Genomic DNA, 18020 nt, shown 5'->3' with positions numbered 1-18020 from the left:
CAGACTCCCCACTGAGCACAGAGCCCCATGCAGGGCTTGATCTCACAGTTCATGAGATCATGACCTGAGCTGAAACCAAGAGTCCGACACTTAACCAACTGAGCCACCCAGGTGGCCTAGTCTTTTCTCTAATTAAAAAAATAAATTAACTTAGATCAATGGTTAATTCATTCCTTGTGGAGTACATACACACACAGAGTAAATCAAAGGAGTGGAAATAAAGTGAAATTAGAAATCAAAAGAATGCAATTTTTTTAAAGATTTTATTTATTTATTTGACAGAGAGAGAGACAGCCAGAGAGGGAACACAAGCAGGGGGAGTGGGAGAGGAAGAAGCAGGCTTCCCGCTAAGCAGGGAGCCTGATGTGGGGCTCGATCCCAGGACCCTGGGATCATCACCTGAGCCAAAGGCAGATGCCTGACTGAGCCACCCAGGTGCCCCAAAAGAATGCAATTTTTAAAAAATTTTAATGTTGAAGGTTGTAAAGTTTCAGTAAGTTGACATATGGCGCATCATAAGTAACACCATTTTCTGGAGATAAAAATGGGTCAAATTTATCATGAGCTTTAAAAATAAATGTCCCACCAATAACCACCTGAAAGGATGTTCAACATCATTAGCTATCAGGGTAAGGCAAATCAAAACCACAATGAAATACCACTTCATATCCACTAGGATGACTGTAATCAAAAAGACTCATAATAACAAGTATTGGCAAGGAGGTGGAGAAATTAGAACACTCATACACTGTTGGTGGAAATGTAAAATAGTGCAGCCATTTTGGAAAACAGTCTGGTAGCTCCTCAAAAGGTTAAACATTAGAGCTATCATATAACTCAGCAATTCCACTCCTAGGTACATATCCAAGAAAAATGAAAACAGGTATGCAAATGTTCACAGCAGTATTATTCATAATAGTCAAAAAGTAGAAGCAACCCAAATGTCCATCAACTGAGGAATGGATAAATAAAATGTGGTGTATCCATAGGAATTTTATTCCACCACCAGAAGAAATGAAGTAACACTGATACATTTTGCAACATGGATGAATCTTTGAAAACATTATGCTAAGTGGAAGAAGCCTGTCACTGAGGACCACATATTGTATCATTCCATTTATACAAATTGCCCCAAATAGGCAAATCCGCAACAACAGGAAGTACATTGATGGTTGCCTAAAACTGAGAGGGCTGGCGGCAAATGAGAATGACTGCTGATGGATATGGGGTTTCTTGTGGGGTGATGAAAATTTTCTCAAATTGAGTGTGGTGATAGTTACACATCTCTATAAATATACTAAAAACCACTGAATTGTTGCTTTAAATGAATGAATTGTATGGCATGGAATTATACCACAATACAGCTGTTGTAAAAATTACTAATATTCAAGCTCCTTGACCCAGTAACCCTAAGCATCAGTTTGAACTATAGAAAATTACCAATATTTTTGACTTACAAAACAGCAACTTAATCTAGCTATCCTAAGATGGAATCCAAGGTTTATTTATAAAGAAGTTCATTCACTGTAATTTTATTAGAACATGATATTTTTTTAAGATTTATTTATTTGAGAGAGAGAGAGAGTGCATGAGCAGGGGCAGGAGCAGAGGGAGAGGGAGACTTCTCAAGCAGACTCCCCACTGAGTGCAGAGCCCACAAGGGGCTCGATCCCAAGACCTTGAGATCATGACCTGAGCAGAAATCGAGAGTGAGCCACTCAACCAAATGAGCCACTCAGGAGCCCAGAACATGATTTTGGAAACAACCTAAATGCTGAGGGGGAAAAAAATGATTAAATAAACTATTGTATAATTACATGATAGAACATAATGCAAACATTTAAATTACCTCCTTGAAGAAGTGCTTAAAGCATGACAAAATACCAGGTATCATGCTACATGATGCAAATTTGGAAATATACCTTCATTCATAGGCCAAAATAAATAAATATAAAGAAATACACCAAGAATATTAACAGAATTACTTCTGAAAGTTAGCATTATAGGTGATTTTAGTTTTCCCTTTATTTTTGTACTTTGTAAATTTTCTGCCATAGGCTTGCACTACTCTTATAATTAGAAAATAATCTTTCATAAAAGGAAAGGAAAATAAAACAAGAAAGACCTAGATGCCTAATTCAAAGATAGCCAAATGTACTTGGAATTCTACTAACTTTCACTTTTAATCAAAAAAGAATTTGACCTAAGTTTTCAAAATTCCAATTCAAGTATTTCAGCCTCTAAGGCGAAAAGAAGAAACCCTGCTGTTTTATTCAGACAGTAACACAAAACCAATTATTCAAAGACAGTCTTAATCTGTCTTAATTTGAAAGCTTTGCTAACCACGAATCCAACAACACCCTGTTCTAGTTCTTTAGAAATAATTCTTCTTGCCAACAAGTGCTTATTTATTTCTGATCTGCGGATTGCATATCATCCTCCCTTGTCCAAGCCATGTACAAGTCAGAGATAGAGTTTATAGAGTTTTTTGTCATTTTGCACTTCTAGAAGTGGCTTGACTAATAAGAATATTTCATGTCCTGCCAGCTAGTAAAAGCCATAGGTGTATTATCAGTACCTGAAAATCAGAATGCACTGAACTCCTCTCAGGCCCTGACCTTTCCCTCCCAGATGCCCCAGAGTCCTGTCCATCCAGCTATATATATCTATAGCCTGGCAGTGTCAGGTTTAAGGTTGTCAGGTCTCTTAATATCCCCAGTTCAGTTGATGGTAGCTTGATACCTTGATTACAGTGTGATATTCATGAGCAGATGCAGCACAAAGATACTTGAGGTAAGCACAATAAAAAGACAACACTTTCTTGTACTTCAAGTTTAGTGCCTAAGGCAGCCTAGAGGGACACACACTTTACATGAACACCTGGAGTTTAGAGGAAAAAAAGAAAGAGATTCAGTTGAAGAGGCCAACACAATTTATCATAGTTATTTGAGAAGGAGTTTTGGATCAAATCTCGCTCCCTAGTAAAAGACACTATTTTATCGTGAGCCCTTTTGATATTACCTAGCCTTAATAAAGCACACTCATATAAATAGAAACTACAGAAAATATTATTTAATTATCTAATTTATAAAAATTACACATCTAATCACTACTTAAAGTTATGTTATATACTCACATATTTACTTTGTTTATTGTCTGTTTTTACCACAAGAATTAAACTAGGAGAGAGGAGGAATTTTTGTCCATCTTATTCATCAGTTTAACTCCAGTACTGGGAAGTGCCTCAAAAATAGTGTCTACTAAGTAGAAACTCAGTCAGTATTGAGTCAGTGAATGGTTCCTCCACACAATGGAACATTATTCAGCTGCTAAAAATGATGTTCGGATCAACGATCACTCAAAATTGTCTCCATTTGTCATTGGAACAGTTATTGCCATGTAAATTATTTAGTTCATTTATTTCATGTTCCTGCTATTTCATGTTCTTGCTAAATGCAAGCTACCCTCCAAGGTTTAGCAAACTATATGGAAAGAGATAGAAAGAAGGATGCTGTATCTAAGCACTTATCATTTCCTTAGTAACTCTTAGAAATATAAAAAAAAGAAACTAAGAAAGCAGGAAATTACAAATGCCGGCATTATCAGTCATCTGATGACATCAGAATTTCTGCAAGGGTCCTGCAAACTTACAGGCATACCAAGCATTATTTGCATCTGAAATATAAAATGCACCATGTAGGCACTGCTCTTCATTTTGTCAATTGTTGTATTACTAGTTTTTTTTTACTTCCTGATTATTTGGTCACTATATATTTTCTAAATTAATTGTTAGTCAAAATCCAACTGCAACCATTGGGAACATCTGAAAAAATGTTACACTATAAAATATTAGAACCACTATTAAGAACAAACAATAATCACTTTCAGAAGAGTGTCTCCTTAAATCTGAGACGTCAGACTTGGACTTAAATCTTAGAAAAGGATAAAGAAGAAGAGGCTTTTGTGCAGTTAGATATGAATATAAGTCAAGCACAAGACCAAATCTGGGACAGAGTGACCACTTTTCGTTGAATGTGAACCCCTAAGATGGTCCCAACAGGTAGACCTGCCTTCTTACCCCAAAGTTAGACTGCCTAAGGAAGAGGCAGAGAATAGAGCTAGAAGTCTACAACAATATTTCTCCAATAGGAAAAATTCCCTGACGTTTAACCTAAGTTCTGACACAGACTGTGTTGGTAATGGTTTTCCTTTAGATCTTGTTTGTTTCTGAACCTCTCGGTCAGATATAGTCCAGGGAATACATTGAACATGAACAAATGAGTCTCTGAAGCTCTTGTAGTTTCACAGTGATCATATGGGACCTGGGTAATAGCTGTTAGAAGGCAAATAGTGCAGTGACTAGCCAGTTTAAATATAAAGTATTGCAATCAACAACTTAGGAGATTTCATCCAAATTTTTCTAGGACTGAAATTTTATTGATCAAGTATAACTTGAAATCAAGAGCCATCTGCCAGGACATCTAAATCCTAAAATTATTATTATTATTATTATTACTATTATTAGGGGGGAGAGCATGAGGGGAGGGGCAGACAGAGAGGGAGAGAGAGAATCTCAAGCAGACTCTGCACTGAGCACAAGCCTGACATGGAGCTCAATTTCACGACACTGTGTTCATGACCTGAGCCAAAATTGAGTCAGATGCTTAACCAACTGAGCCACCCAGATGCCCCTAAACATTGACTTTTTAATTATAATTTTATTGCCATAGTTTTGGAAATCTAACTTAATTGGAATATAGGTAGAAAAGCAGGGAAAATGAAATAAGAATACAAAGGCCACTTCTTAGAATTAGTTAATTCACTGCTCATTTAGCATTTGAGTATCCAAAAGACAACAGAGCATTAATAGAAAACACATAAACTTACCTGGCGGAATTGCAATACCACTAGCCATGTATACAAGAGATTTTTCAAAATAACAACTATTTAAAAAGTACTTGTTGAAAACTACCTTTGTGTAGAAACTAACTCTTTAGAAGATGACAGAAAAAAAGCTGATTTTATTAAACTGACTAGTTGTTCAGGGATTGGCTATTATGGCAGAACTAAAGCTTACAGCCAAAGACTTAAAAAAAAAAAAAAAATCAATCTTATGCCAGTCAAATTCCATGCAAGTTACACATCTGTGAGCTGCATTCAGTCTTCTGGGACCCCCAATTTGTCACCCCTATCAGCAAGACATATTCAATCTCCCTCCTCCTCACCAAAATGAATTATAATATCTTTTGCACCCTTGACATCTCACCAGGATCCTAAACATTAGCCTTTGCACAATCAGGAACAGCTTAAAAATGTAAAGCCAAGAGCTTATCAAATCCTTCCCATTACTTGGCTGGAAGTTTCAGGCCTGTTGTCAATAACAAAACTCCAGCTTCTGTAAATCTCATTAGTATCATTTGTGCACCATCCTCAACACCAACTGGCAGGGCAGCGTCACCCATAACGAAGTCCTGGAATGTGGCCAGTCCCAGTAGCCAAGCTCAGCTGGCTGCATCCCAGCTCTGCAGGGTGTCTGAACATGCTGGCATGAAAGAGAGCAACAGGATGGCTGAACATTCTGAATTATGAGCTGGAGAGAGGTGACCACACACTAAAGAAACCCTGTTGAGATTAGCTGGAGAACTTCAAGCCACAGCTGCTTATATGTCAGCTGTTGGAAAGTGAATGCAATAGACATCGTCTTTATGCAATACTGCAATAAGAAATGGCTCCTTTGGGGACCAGGTATGGGCAAACTGGGAAGGGCAGATAAGAGCCCATGTTCATTGCCATATTCCAGGTTTCATCTGGCCTGCCCCTACATCTTGATAGATAACCAGTGTTTGCTCCCCATTCAGGTCTCATTTTATTCTGCAAAATAATGCCTCTCTTTACTCACCCAAGAATAACAAAGTGATAAATTAATTGGATGAAAGGAACATAGTCATACCACCTAAATCAGCTAGCTTATACGTATCACTGAAGATTAGGGACATTTGCTAGAAACCCACGAAGTGAACCAGGAAATTACAAGTATCTCCCTTGTATGATCTGCCTTTGTGTGCACTTACAACATGAATTACAGAACTAGTAATTTGTCAGTATGTAATTTAAATTATTAATATGTGCCTATGGTAGACTGTTATTTCATACAAAACTTTAACCACTGTTGATAAAATTACTGCTATTATGCAAGAACTTTAAAGAGTATGATGATTTTAAAGTCATTAAAAGTGAAGTTTTTAGGCAGGGTCTGGATGACCATCTCTCAGGTAAAGATTCCTGCATTGGATGAGGGCAGGGTTGGTGGGAAATTATCTTGACCTTTCCAGGCTTTTCCATCAACTTTATGTGATACGGCACAGCCACTGAAATATAGGCATAAAATTTTCGAGAAACACAATACGATCCTATGCACAATTGTGTTAGATATACAAATGGCCCAGAAATGAATATACCACTTTTAATTTTCAATTTGTCCCAGGCAAATAATTTACTGATTCTCATATTGCAAAATATTTGGAATTACACCAAACACAACACAGCTGATACTCTCCAGAAGTTGACATTTTAAGATATCAGGACATACAAATCATATTATGCTAAATGTGCAATAAATTTATCACTACCCATACAAATGATGACATAGCAGTTATGTGTATAAAGTAAAATAACAAATAAGGTTCAAATTATTTTAGTTCTACTTTGAAATAGATGACAAGATTTCATGAAGTTCATTTACTGGTAAGTGCTACCTTAAGCACTTTACATCTCTATTTTATCCCTTACCACAACACTATTACAGAGATTCTGAGGCTAAGAAAAATTGAGCGACTTGCTCAAGGTCACTCAGCTAATAAGCAGCAGGGCAAAGACTTGAACCTGCTTCGAAGGCTATCTGATCTGGCGCCCCCTACCTACCACTGAGCACGGGCCTTCCAGTTCCCTTCCTTTCTTCTTTACTTGCAGGCAACACTGAAACTTCTGTTGCTTAAATTATACTGGTGAGTGTGGGAGGAGGTTGTTTGAAGCCGGTTGGCAGGCTGCGGAAAACTAATTTGAGTTTTAAAATGGGGACTGAACAAAGGTGGTAGGGCTCTGCAAAAAAGAGGTGTGGGCAAGCTACTACTATTGTAAATAGGTTCAGTATTCCCGAAAGCTATCTGTATCTTGGAATGAGAGCTATAAAACTTTTCTTGCCCTTTGACTCAGTAATTTCAGTCTTTGGAATATACCCCAAGGAAATAACACAAAAGAAAAAGGTAATTTGTTCAAGATGTTCATTTAGGGGCTATTTTGAATTAGTGAAAAACTGGAAATAACCCAAATTTCCAGTAATAGGACAATGACTAAGCAAACTAGGCCATGTAGAAAAAGAAAAGAAAAAAACTTCATAATCCCTAATAATGGCAAATGTAGACTACATTCACATGTGGACATATATGTAAGAAATAACTCTAAAAAGTAGAATACAAATTAGTATATAAGCATAGTCTTATGCCGAGACTTTTCTTTTTCACTTGTGCCAAGTAAAATACTCTATGCATTAACAATCACGCAAGAGAAATGTGAATTTATAAAGACATATAAGCCTCATTTCATTGTTGTAGCTCCAATAGTGGAACAGGTATATAGGCTGTCATTAATAAAAACTTGTAGACAACTTATATAGAGCTAGTTTTTAAACAGAGACCAGACTGTACCTCACATGTATTAATGTGCTGTCAGTGAGAGCTAATTTTTTACGAGGACTTACTATGTGCTAGGCGCTCTTCCAAGTTCTCTCCCTGTATTCTCTCATATAATCCCCCTATAATCTCATGAGATAGGTATTATTATTATCATCTCTCTTCCAAGAGGAGGAAATTGGAGCACAAAACAACTAAGCAACTTGCCCAAAGTTACACAGCTATGGCAGAGATGGAATTTCAACCAGGGTAGACTATTGCTATGGCCTATATGGGTCATTATGTCACAACATCTTCTCTTACTTGAAACAAGTCTCTAGCTCTTGTTCTTTCCCATTAATCATTTCTAGATTTTGTTTTCTGCTTTTCTTCTTCACCACTTCTGTTTTGTTTATAATATATAGAATCCTTGCAGGAAAAAACAATAACCAGATATAGAAGTTGAGATAAAATACTCTCCATCTAGTGTCATCTGCATGAGCATAATCAACTTGCCCTAACTGGTAAGACCTCATCCAAGAAGTAAGACTAGAGTAGTGTTTTTAAATCAGGTGAGGGAATTGTAGAGGCTGAAAAATAAAATGCAATTGTGGGCACATGAGATAACTGCAAAGGAGAAAAATATAACACATGGAACAAATGTGATACTCAAATGACATTGAATCTAAGAAATAAGTTGCCTGAGGATAAGTGACAAATATAGAAGGACATTTCAAACTCTTGGGAAAATGATAATTTAAAAAATAAAAATTTATGTTTTATATTTACCTAGCTTCTTATATTTTACAAAGTATTTGTAATTTATGATCTTATTTAATTCTCATGCTGTAAATGGTGAATAGTATAGTTGACAGGGGAGAAAAAGGAGAGTCACAAGATTAAGTGTCTCACCCAAAGCAGGCCCATTTGTCCTTAGTGGGGCCAGACCTCCGTCCCAGCCCTCGTTCTCAATAGAGCTAAACACTGATGCTGCTCAAGACAAAGCCCGGTGTAGACCTTCCCTGTAAATCATTCAGAGCCCATGAAGCCCTAGGCCATAAGTATAAATCTACTGAGAGAAGTTCAGAAAACAAATCTAACATAAGTGCAATCAGAGATGAGAATTAAATATATAACAGGATCCTTTTAAGTGAAGGAGGCAGGGTGAAGGCAGAACTACCATCCATAAACTAAACTGTTTGGAAGATGTCGTGGGCAGGTGGTTGTATGTTTGGAAAAACACAAAACTCTAATCCTTTTATCTGAATCCTTATAACGGGTACATTATTATAAGACTCTGTCTGTCATATTTGGTACAAAATAACATTTTTCCTTTATTGGTACATTCCATGGAAGCATTTGCAGAGTGAATGAGGCAGCCTACATTGTATACATCCCTAAACGCCCTCACCTTCTCACCCGACTCTGTCTTATGGAAGCCTAGGCGTTCTTGGGAGATCAGAGCAAATGCCACCTCTTCCAAGAAGGTTCTTCAGGTGAGATGAACCCTCCCTTTCCTAGGCATTCATAGCATGTTCTAGGTCATCTTATTAATGATCTTGCCTTCTGCCTTGTTCAGCTCCAGGATGGCATAAACACTTGGGTTTTATCTTTGTGCTTCCTACAGCCCCAACACAAGTGCTTTCACACTGTAGTTTTTCACTGAATCGGTAAGAAATTGTCTGAGGTCCTATCACGCCCTAAGGGTTTATAAACCTTTTCTGGGATTTGGGATATTCAAATTCAACTACAGATACGACCTCAGTAAAGGACTCACTTCACTTAAAAATCTTGTCTCCTTATAATCATATTTTACGCTGACTTTTTGAACCAGAACATTTGCATTCGTTTAATGCATTAATAATTAGCACTAGCAAATAGCAAGCTCACATCCAGAAGGTTAAATTATAAAGTGTTTTTTTTAGTCAAATAGGTGTATGACAGTCATCAAACTTAAACTAATTTGAGATTTGCTTTTACCACAAATTTCATAAATATTCCACCAGATTTTATTCAATATAAAGGTAAGAGCTTCAAAGTCAGAAAGAACAGCTTTTTGAAGAGTCTCTCTTTTAATATGAGCTGGTGAATAAACTATGGTGAAAGAACTTAACATTTCAGAACAAAAATACATCACTTCTACCAAAGCCAAGCGTTCTTTAGAGACAAAATAATGTTTTCTTTATTAGTAATTTGGAATAACGATTAAATAACATTCATTTCATTGAGATTTTTATATAAGAACTGAGAAAACAATTCTTCATAGTAGTTATGAAAACACAAGAGCAAGTGTTGAGTTTCTGAAACACAGTCATCTTCCTAATTCCATATCTTCCCTTGGGCCATGTGTAGTGGTGGTGTGATCCTCAATTAAAAAGCTTATGTATACGGAAGATAAAGACCAAGGAAAGAACACTACTGAGGCTTGCAATAAAAAGTAAACTAAGAAAAAGATGAAGTAGTTATTTTCAACTGTAACACATTCTATGAAATATCCCAAACTTCCATTACATTTTGTGTAACATGAGAAAAACTCTTTGATCTATGAATAGGTTAATCCAACAACTATTCACACAAGTCCTGTCCTTTTCAGGGAGAAGAGCAATCAATGATCAAGGAGAGTACAACTCACAAAAGGCATGAAAACTTACTTTTTCATCATCTTCAGTAAATGGAGCACCTTCAGGAATCTTATTTATCGCTTGGGCCACACCAATAATCTCACCATCACTGCTTCGGATAGGCATGCACAATAGTGATTTTGTCTTGTATCCAGTTAGCTTGTCAATTTCATCATTGAATCTTCGATCCTAAAAATAAGACAGAAAGGACATTAAATGCATGTGCATTGTTGTCAGGGAGAAGGGGAGAGAAGTGTATTTCTGTGTATTGTATTTTATCACTAGGAATTTTACCCAATGAATTTTTAATAACAATACCAGATTTGATTTCATGTTGAAGTCACCAAAGGAAAATAAATGAAAATAAATCACTACCATAGTTGTTAACCATGGTAAATGATGAAAAAACTAAACCTGACTACAACAACCTCTCACAGTTGGAGAAGGGGCAAGTGTTTTTGGTTTTGTTTTTTTGGGGGGGGAGCACACACTCAAGAACAGGGGGAGGGGCAGATGGGGAGGGAGAGAAAAAATCTTTTTTTTTTTTAAAGATTTTATTTATTTGAGAGAGAGAATGAGAGAGAGAGAGCACATGAGAGGGGGAGGGTCAGAGGGAGAAGCAGACTCCCCGCTGAGCAGGGAGCCCGATGCGGGACTCGATCCTGGGACTCCAGGATCATGACATGAGCTAAAGGCAATCGCTTAACCAACTGAGCCACCCAGGCGCCCGAGAGAGAAAATCTTAAGCAGGCTCCATGCCCATTGTGGGGACCATCGTGGAGCACAACATGGGGCTTGATCTCAGGACTCTGAGATCATGACCTGAGACAAAATCAAGAGTTGGATCCTTACCCAACTAAGACCCCCAGGCACCCCCCCCCAGGGGCAAGTGTTTTTAATGGAGCTCCACACTATGCTATTTATTCAAATATGTTACTTCACATAGACAACCGATTATGAAGTATCATATAAGAAAAAGACCTAATAAATTCAGATTAAGCACTATGAAAATATATGCAGAAAAGCACTACTTTACTTCTAGTCAAAATGTCCTATGCAAAAAGAACCTATGAGCCCATAATGATACTTTAAAAAAAACAAAAACAAAAACAAAAAAAACAGTATGTTGGAAGGGAGGAGAGAAAGGGCTTCTTTATAGAATGTCAGGTTAAAAAATGTAGAACAGGGACGCCTGGGTGGCTCAGATGGTTAAATGTCTGCCTTCAGCTCAGGTCATGATCCCAGGGTCCTGGGATTGAGTCCCACTTTGGGCTCTCTGCTCAGGAGGGAGTATGCTTCTCCCTCTCTCTCTCTGCCTGCCTCTCTGCCTACTTGTGCTCTCTATCCCTCTGTCAAATAAATAAATAAATAAAACCTTTAAAAATAAATTAATTAATTAAAAATGTAGAAGGAATGGTAAATTATATATTATCTATCTTGCAACTACTAATATAATAACATCTACAAGCAAGGATCATCAATGGATGCTAATACCACTGGGTGAAAGGTTGTTGTTAAACAGAATATTCACATAGTCTTAGGGTGCCACCCCAAAGAGTCCCTATTAAATTCAGAGAGAAAAAGATGTCTTTATTGTGAAGAGATTGGGTGGACACCACGTTAAACAAGTAATCAAACTTAGCATTACCACTAAGGAGACAAAATACTCATATACCTCGTGATGGGAAATAATATCATATGCCTCCTAATGGGATGCGATGTGATGAGGACACAACATCATCAAAAACATGGAGTGTTCTTTTCAAATGTGTAACATGAATCTGACCATTGAGGAAAAGAAAATTAAGGGGCGCCTGGGTGGCTCAGTCATTAAGCATCTGCCTTCGGCTCAGGTCATGATCCCAGGGTCCTGGGATCGAGCCCCGCATTGGGCTCCCCGCTCAGCGGGAAGCCTGCTTCTCCCTCTCCCACTGCCCCTGCTTGTGTTCCTTCTCTCGCTGCGTCTCTCTGTGTCAAATAAACAAATAAAAATCTTATAAAAAGAGAGAAAATTAACAAAAATTCAGATTATTGGTCATTCTATAGAAGTCTGACCTGAACTCTTCAAAAATGTCAATATTGTGAAAGACAAAAAATTTTAAAATAAAAATAAAATAGGGCCATGGGAGCTGTGCTGGTTTAAAGAAGACTTGAGACCTGAAATCTAAATAAAATGTGTGATCCTTCACTGAAAATTATTATGCAATTTCTGGGTGTGGAGGGGTGATAATTAGAGAAAGTTGAACACGGAAATTATAATAGGTAATATTCTATCAACATAAACTTTCATAGGTGTGATAGTGGTATTGTAATTATGTAGAATGTTGTTTTTTTAGGATAATTACATGCTGTAGCATTTTGGTGTGAAATGTCATAATACTTTCAACTTATTTTCTTTTTTTTTTTTAAGACTTTATTTATTTATTTGACAGAGAGAGACACAGGGAGAGAGGGAACACAAGCAGCGGGGAGTGGGAGAGGGAGAAGCAGGCTTCCCGCCAAGCAGGGAGCCCGATGCGGGGCTCGATCCCAGGACCCTGGGATCATGACCTGAGCTGAAGGCAGACGCTTAACTGAGCCACCCAGGCGTCCCAAATTACAACTTACTTTCAAATGGTAAGGAAGAGAAGGAAGGGAGGGAGGGAGGGAAGGAGGAAGAAAAGAGAAAGAGAGAGAGGGAGAAAAGAGACTGGCTCCTCAAAAGGTAACAGAGGTTCTCTGCTCAGGGAGGAGCCTGCTTCTCCCTCTCCCTCTGTCTACTGCTCTGCCTACTTATGTTTTCTCTCTCTCTCTGTCAAATAAAGAAATAAAATCTTTTGAAAAAGTAAAGAAAAGAAAAAGAAAAAGTAACAGGGACTAAAAAGATTCCAAGGAAGATGATAAACTAGATCCAGGCTCACTGAGTGGAGTAAAGCTTTTCCCAAGGACTTCAATATTCTTTCTTAAAAGAGGCTTAAAAAACAACAAAGCCCTACTGTCTACCACCATCTAGAGCTATGAATTTCATCTGATTAAGAGGCAAGGGAGGCTGGCTGTGGACAGGGGTGATAGCCTCAAAACCTCAAAACTGTTGGCTTTCTGATGAAGTCTGTTATCTTTAGTGTCACAAGGATAGGAGCCCTTAAACTCCATACTAAGACCTGGTTTTGTTCTGGGGACTCATGGAAGCTACCCTAAACCCTTAGTTAGGGCAAGAAAAGCCCTGAAGGAGGGAGGGAAATCAAAACCCAAACTAAACCAAATATCCTGCTCAAAATGAGTCTGCAACCAAACTTTCAGAAAAACACTAATTTGTATTAATTTTTTAAAAAATTCACCGAAGGGGGGCACCTGGGTGGCTCAGTCATTAAGCGTCTGCCTTCAGCTCAGGTCATGATCTCAGGGTCCTGGGATCGAGCCCTACATCGGGCTCCCTGCTCCGCGGGAAGCCTGCTTCTCCCTCTCCCACTCCCCCTGCTTGTGTTCCCTCTCTCTCTGTGTCTCTGTCAAATAAATAAAATCTTTAAAAAAAAAAATTCACCGAAGAACCATTATATGTCAAGCTGTGAGCTAGGAGATATGGCAGGAAGCAAGAGAGGCATCATCTCTGCCTTCACAGAACCTGCAATCTAGTAGGTGAGGCAGATGACATACAAATGTATAATCATGTATTGTAGTAAGTGATACTAGGAAAAGAACAGGGTGCCCTGAGAGATACTTAATAGGAGGGACCTATTTCTATGGTCTATCTGAAAACAGGACAAGTAAGCTATGGCTTGCATCATGAGTAAGAATTAGCCAAAGAGGGGCACCTGGGTGGCTCAGTTGTTAGGCATCTGCCTTCGGGGCAGGTCATGATCCCAGGGTCCTGGGATCGAGCCCTACGTCAGGCTCCCTGCTCAGCGGGAAGCCTGCTTCTCCCTCTCCCACTCCCCCTGCTTGTGTTCCCTCTCTCACTGTCTCTCTCTCTCTGTCAAATAAATAAATAAAATCTTTAAAAAAAAAAAAAGAATTAACCAAAGAAAGTTGGGAAGAACTTTCCAGGAAGTTATAACAATACATGCGAAGGTCCTGAAGAAGGAAAAAGCTTAGTAAGTTCCCCAAACTCCAAGGTCAGTGTGGCAAAAGGCAAAAAGGGAGTCAAAGGGAGAAAGGAGGGAGGCAGGGGCCAGATGGTACCAAGTCTTACAGGCTTGGAAAGGAGTTGTAACATTAACCCTAAACGTCATTGACGATCTTAAAGCAGAGGATGATATGACTCATTATCCAGCACTTAGCATTCCCTGAAATCATCTTATTAGTTTACTTGTTCTTCCTCCATTAATATATAAGATCTAAGACAGCAGAGATTTTGTCTCTCTGGTTTCCTGCTTCCTACAGGCATATCGTAGGTGCTGCAAAATAATTTTTTTGAGTGATAGGAGTTTTTCTTTAAGATTGTACTGCAATTATGCAAAAATATAGAAGAGTTGGAAGGGCCCTAAGGCCCCACATTTCATTCCTTGGTGTATATTTAGAGATACTTTTGCACATGTACAGAAAAGAAATACACAAATGTTGACTGCAACATCAATTATGAAAAGAAAAAAATGAAAAACCATTTCAATGTGGTCAATAGAAAAATAAACAAATTATGATCTCTTGTTCTGATACCATACTATACAACAATTTTAATGAATAAACTAAAGCTGCTTATGTTAAAATGAATATCAAAAACATGTTAAGTAAAATAAACAACCTGTAATCTGATACCATCTACATAATATTTAAAATATTTATTTAATATTTTAATATTTAAAATATTATATATAAAATTTATATATATATATATATAAAATATTTAAAAATGATACTAAACACTATGGATTCAAATATGTACTGAAAGTATAAAGCATACATGAGAATAATAAAATCTAAATTTATGTAAGTGGTTACCTTTGGGAAGGAAGGGGGAAATGGTGTCAGGGAGGGGTATAGAGGAGGTTTCAACTCTACCAACGGTTTTCCTTCTTTTTTTTTTTTTTAAGTTTTCCTTCTTTAGAAAAAAACAAAACAACAATTGTGAAGCAAATATAATACAATGTTAAGATTTTATAAACCTTGAGGGCCTATTTCCATCTAAATATTTGCAATATTTTATAATAAAAAGTTTAAAACCATTTTTAAAACATTAAGAACTTTGTGGAAGATGATACAGGATTGGAATCCGAGAAACCAATTAGGAAATTTCAGTGGTCCAGGGAAGGCAAGAGGATGGTTTGGGTTAAGAGAAAGGCAATGAAGGTAAGACAGAGAGGTTGGAAGTTTAGTCTACAGTACTTCCTGATGGATTGGTTGAGGATGGTGGACTAGAAAAAGAAGAGTATATCTTCAGTTTTAATTTGAGAAATTACGTGACTCATTTAAGAAATGAAATTTAAGAAATTTAAGAATTTAAGAAATGAAACAGATGAACATGGGAAATAGAGAGAGGCAAACCATAAGGCCGACTCTTAACTATAGAGAACCTGAGGGTTGCTGGAGGGGAGGTGGGTGGGGGATGGGCTAAATGAGTGATGGGTATTAAGGGGAGCACTTGTGATGAGCACTGGGTGTTATATGTAAGTGATGAATCACTAAATTCTACTCCTGAAACTAATATTCAGGAGTAGAACACTCCTATACACTATACACTATATGTTAACGAACTAGAATTTAAATAAAAAATTGAAACCAAAAAAATTTGAGAAACTATGGATGGAAGTGCCATTTACTGGAATGGAAGAGATCCAGATGAAGGTGAAAGTCTATGTATAAAGAAAGTCAAGAAGGTTGATGAATCAGTTTATTAAGCAAGGTGAGGTGCATCTTGTGACCTAAATCACAAACTGCATGTGAGAATTACCTGAGAAGATTTTCAAAATACCAGAGCCTGGGCTCCACCCCAAACCGAATCAATGAATATTAGGCATTGGTATTTTTTAAATGTTTATAGGTGATTCTCATATGAGAACAACTGTCCTGAATGATATGGAGATTAGTCACTAGCAAGGTCAATAAAATTCATTGATAGGGAGAGGCTTAAGATGGGAAGAAAAGAGGAGAGCAACTCATATTCTAGTGGTCACCTATCAGATGGGGTGGACTGTGTTAAACGGGACTTGAAAATCCACTCTGGAGTAGACATGGCCCATCTGTTCTTACCTTTGTGATAATTTGCATCTCTGGAGAAGGGTCTCAGCCACCCAAGTCCAACTCAGTGTAGACCAACCACCAAGACTGTAGGGTATTCATTGTCAAACTATCCAAAACTGCATGAGAACAATAGACATGGGGACGCTGCCCCATGACCAGGGACACCAAAATAATATAAACCCTCCCACCACCTCTCCAACTCTCTGTACCCATCTGATAAACTTCTAACTCGAGGAGAAAAAAATAATTATGTTGATATATGTGGTGTTAATCTTCCAATTTAAAAGCTGTGAAGATTTATTTCATTAGGTTTTAGTATTTTTTAAAAAAATAATTCATCTTAAAATATGCTTTGTCCAAGTCTTCATTACACTGCTTATGGAATAATTCTCACAAATTAACTCAAATATAATCCATCTAATGGGAGGTGAGAAGAGCTGATATAATTGTACACTTTCCTAATGTATATTAATCTCTAGATTAATTTTCTAATTTTAAAAAAATGAAGAAAGTTGAGCACAAAATTGAGGTATAAATTAATTATAGGAGATGAAGAAAACTAGGGAAATAATTAGATAAAGAAACATATTACTCTGATGTTATACAGGGAAGGAAAGTTTAAAAACAGAAGACAGCAAAAAAATAGATTTCACTTGCCAAGCAATGACCACAAATGAGTGTAGTAGTAAGGGAAACACAGGACTTTTGGAAGACATAGCTGGAGGCCACATCTAGTGTAATGTCATAAAAAATCCCCCAAAGAAAGTGAAATGTTTAAGCTGACACCCAAAGGATCAATGTCTCAGGAAGAGAAAATAGTACCCAAAATGCAAAAGCAATAGAACACTGGTAAGTTTGAGGAATTGAAAGAAGTTTAAGATAGCTCTCAAGGGAAGAGTCTGAAATGGGACAGGAAAGACCAGCTGAAGACTAATGAAGGGGTGCCTAGTGACCAGCTTTAGAATTACAAATTTATCCCAGGAAGAGGAGGGCCCTAGAGGGTTTCCAGAAGGTGGGTGGGAGTAATATAACTGATTCTTCTTTACAAATACCACTCTGGGGCGCCTGGGTGGCTCAGTCATTAAGCGTCTGCCTTCGGCTCAGGTCATGATCCCAGGGTCCTGGGATGGAGCCCCGCATCGGGCTCCCTGCTCAGCGGGAAGCCTGCTTCTCCTTCTCCCACTCCCCCTACTTGTGCTCTCTCTTGCTTTGTCTCTCTCTGTCAAGTAAATAAATAAAATCTTAAAAAAAATTTTTTTTAAAAACAAATACCACCCTGGCTTACGTGTAAAGAATGGATTGGGAGCAAGAGATCTAGGTGAGAGACAAACCATCTCTGGACAGCGATGGTGGTTAATGATGGTGAGGGTAATGGGAATGGACTGAGTTGAAAGATATTTAGGAGGTAGAATCAATAAGACTTGCTGATTAATTTGATGAAAGTTTGTAAAGGAACAAAAAATGACTCCATATATCGGGTACAGGTACCTGGGTGAGTGGCAGAGTGATTCATTGAGTGAAAAACACAGGGGGGACAGATTCGGAGGTGGGAATATGAGTTCCCCTGTATACATTTTGA

At 37.8% G+C, this 18020-nt stretch overlaps 1 protein-coding gene across 1 annotated transcript in view; it reads right to left on the bottom strand.

The window, feature by feature from the left end:
- PDE11A (phosphodiesterase 11A) overlaps positions 1-18020 on the bottom strand; it is a 376001-nt gene that overhangs the window by 317747 nt on the left and 40234 nt on the right. Inside the window, exon 2 of the mRNA XM_028123415.2 lies at positions 10319-10477. Coding sequence (XP_027979216.1) covers positions 10319-10477 — 159 coding nt within the window. The remainder of the gene's footprint in view (positions 1-10318; positions 10478-18020) is intronic.

The sequence above is a fragment of the Eumetopias jubatus genome, unplaced genomic scaffold (assembly GCF_037043125.1).
Source record: "Eumetopias jubatus isolate StellerSeaLion01/CBP00866 unplaced genomic scaffold, mEumJub1_p1.0 scaffold_3, whole genome shotgun sequence".
NCBI lineage: Eukaryota > Metazoa > Chordata > Mammalia > Carnivora > Otariidae > Eumetopias > Eumetopias jubatus.
This window is presented reverse-complemented; position numbering and strand designations above follow the sequence as displayed.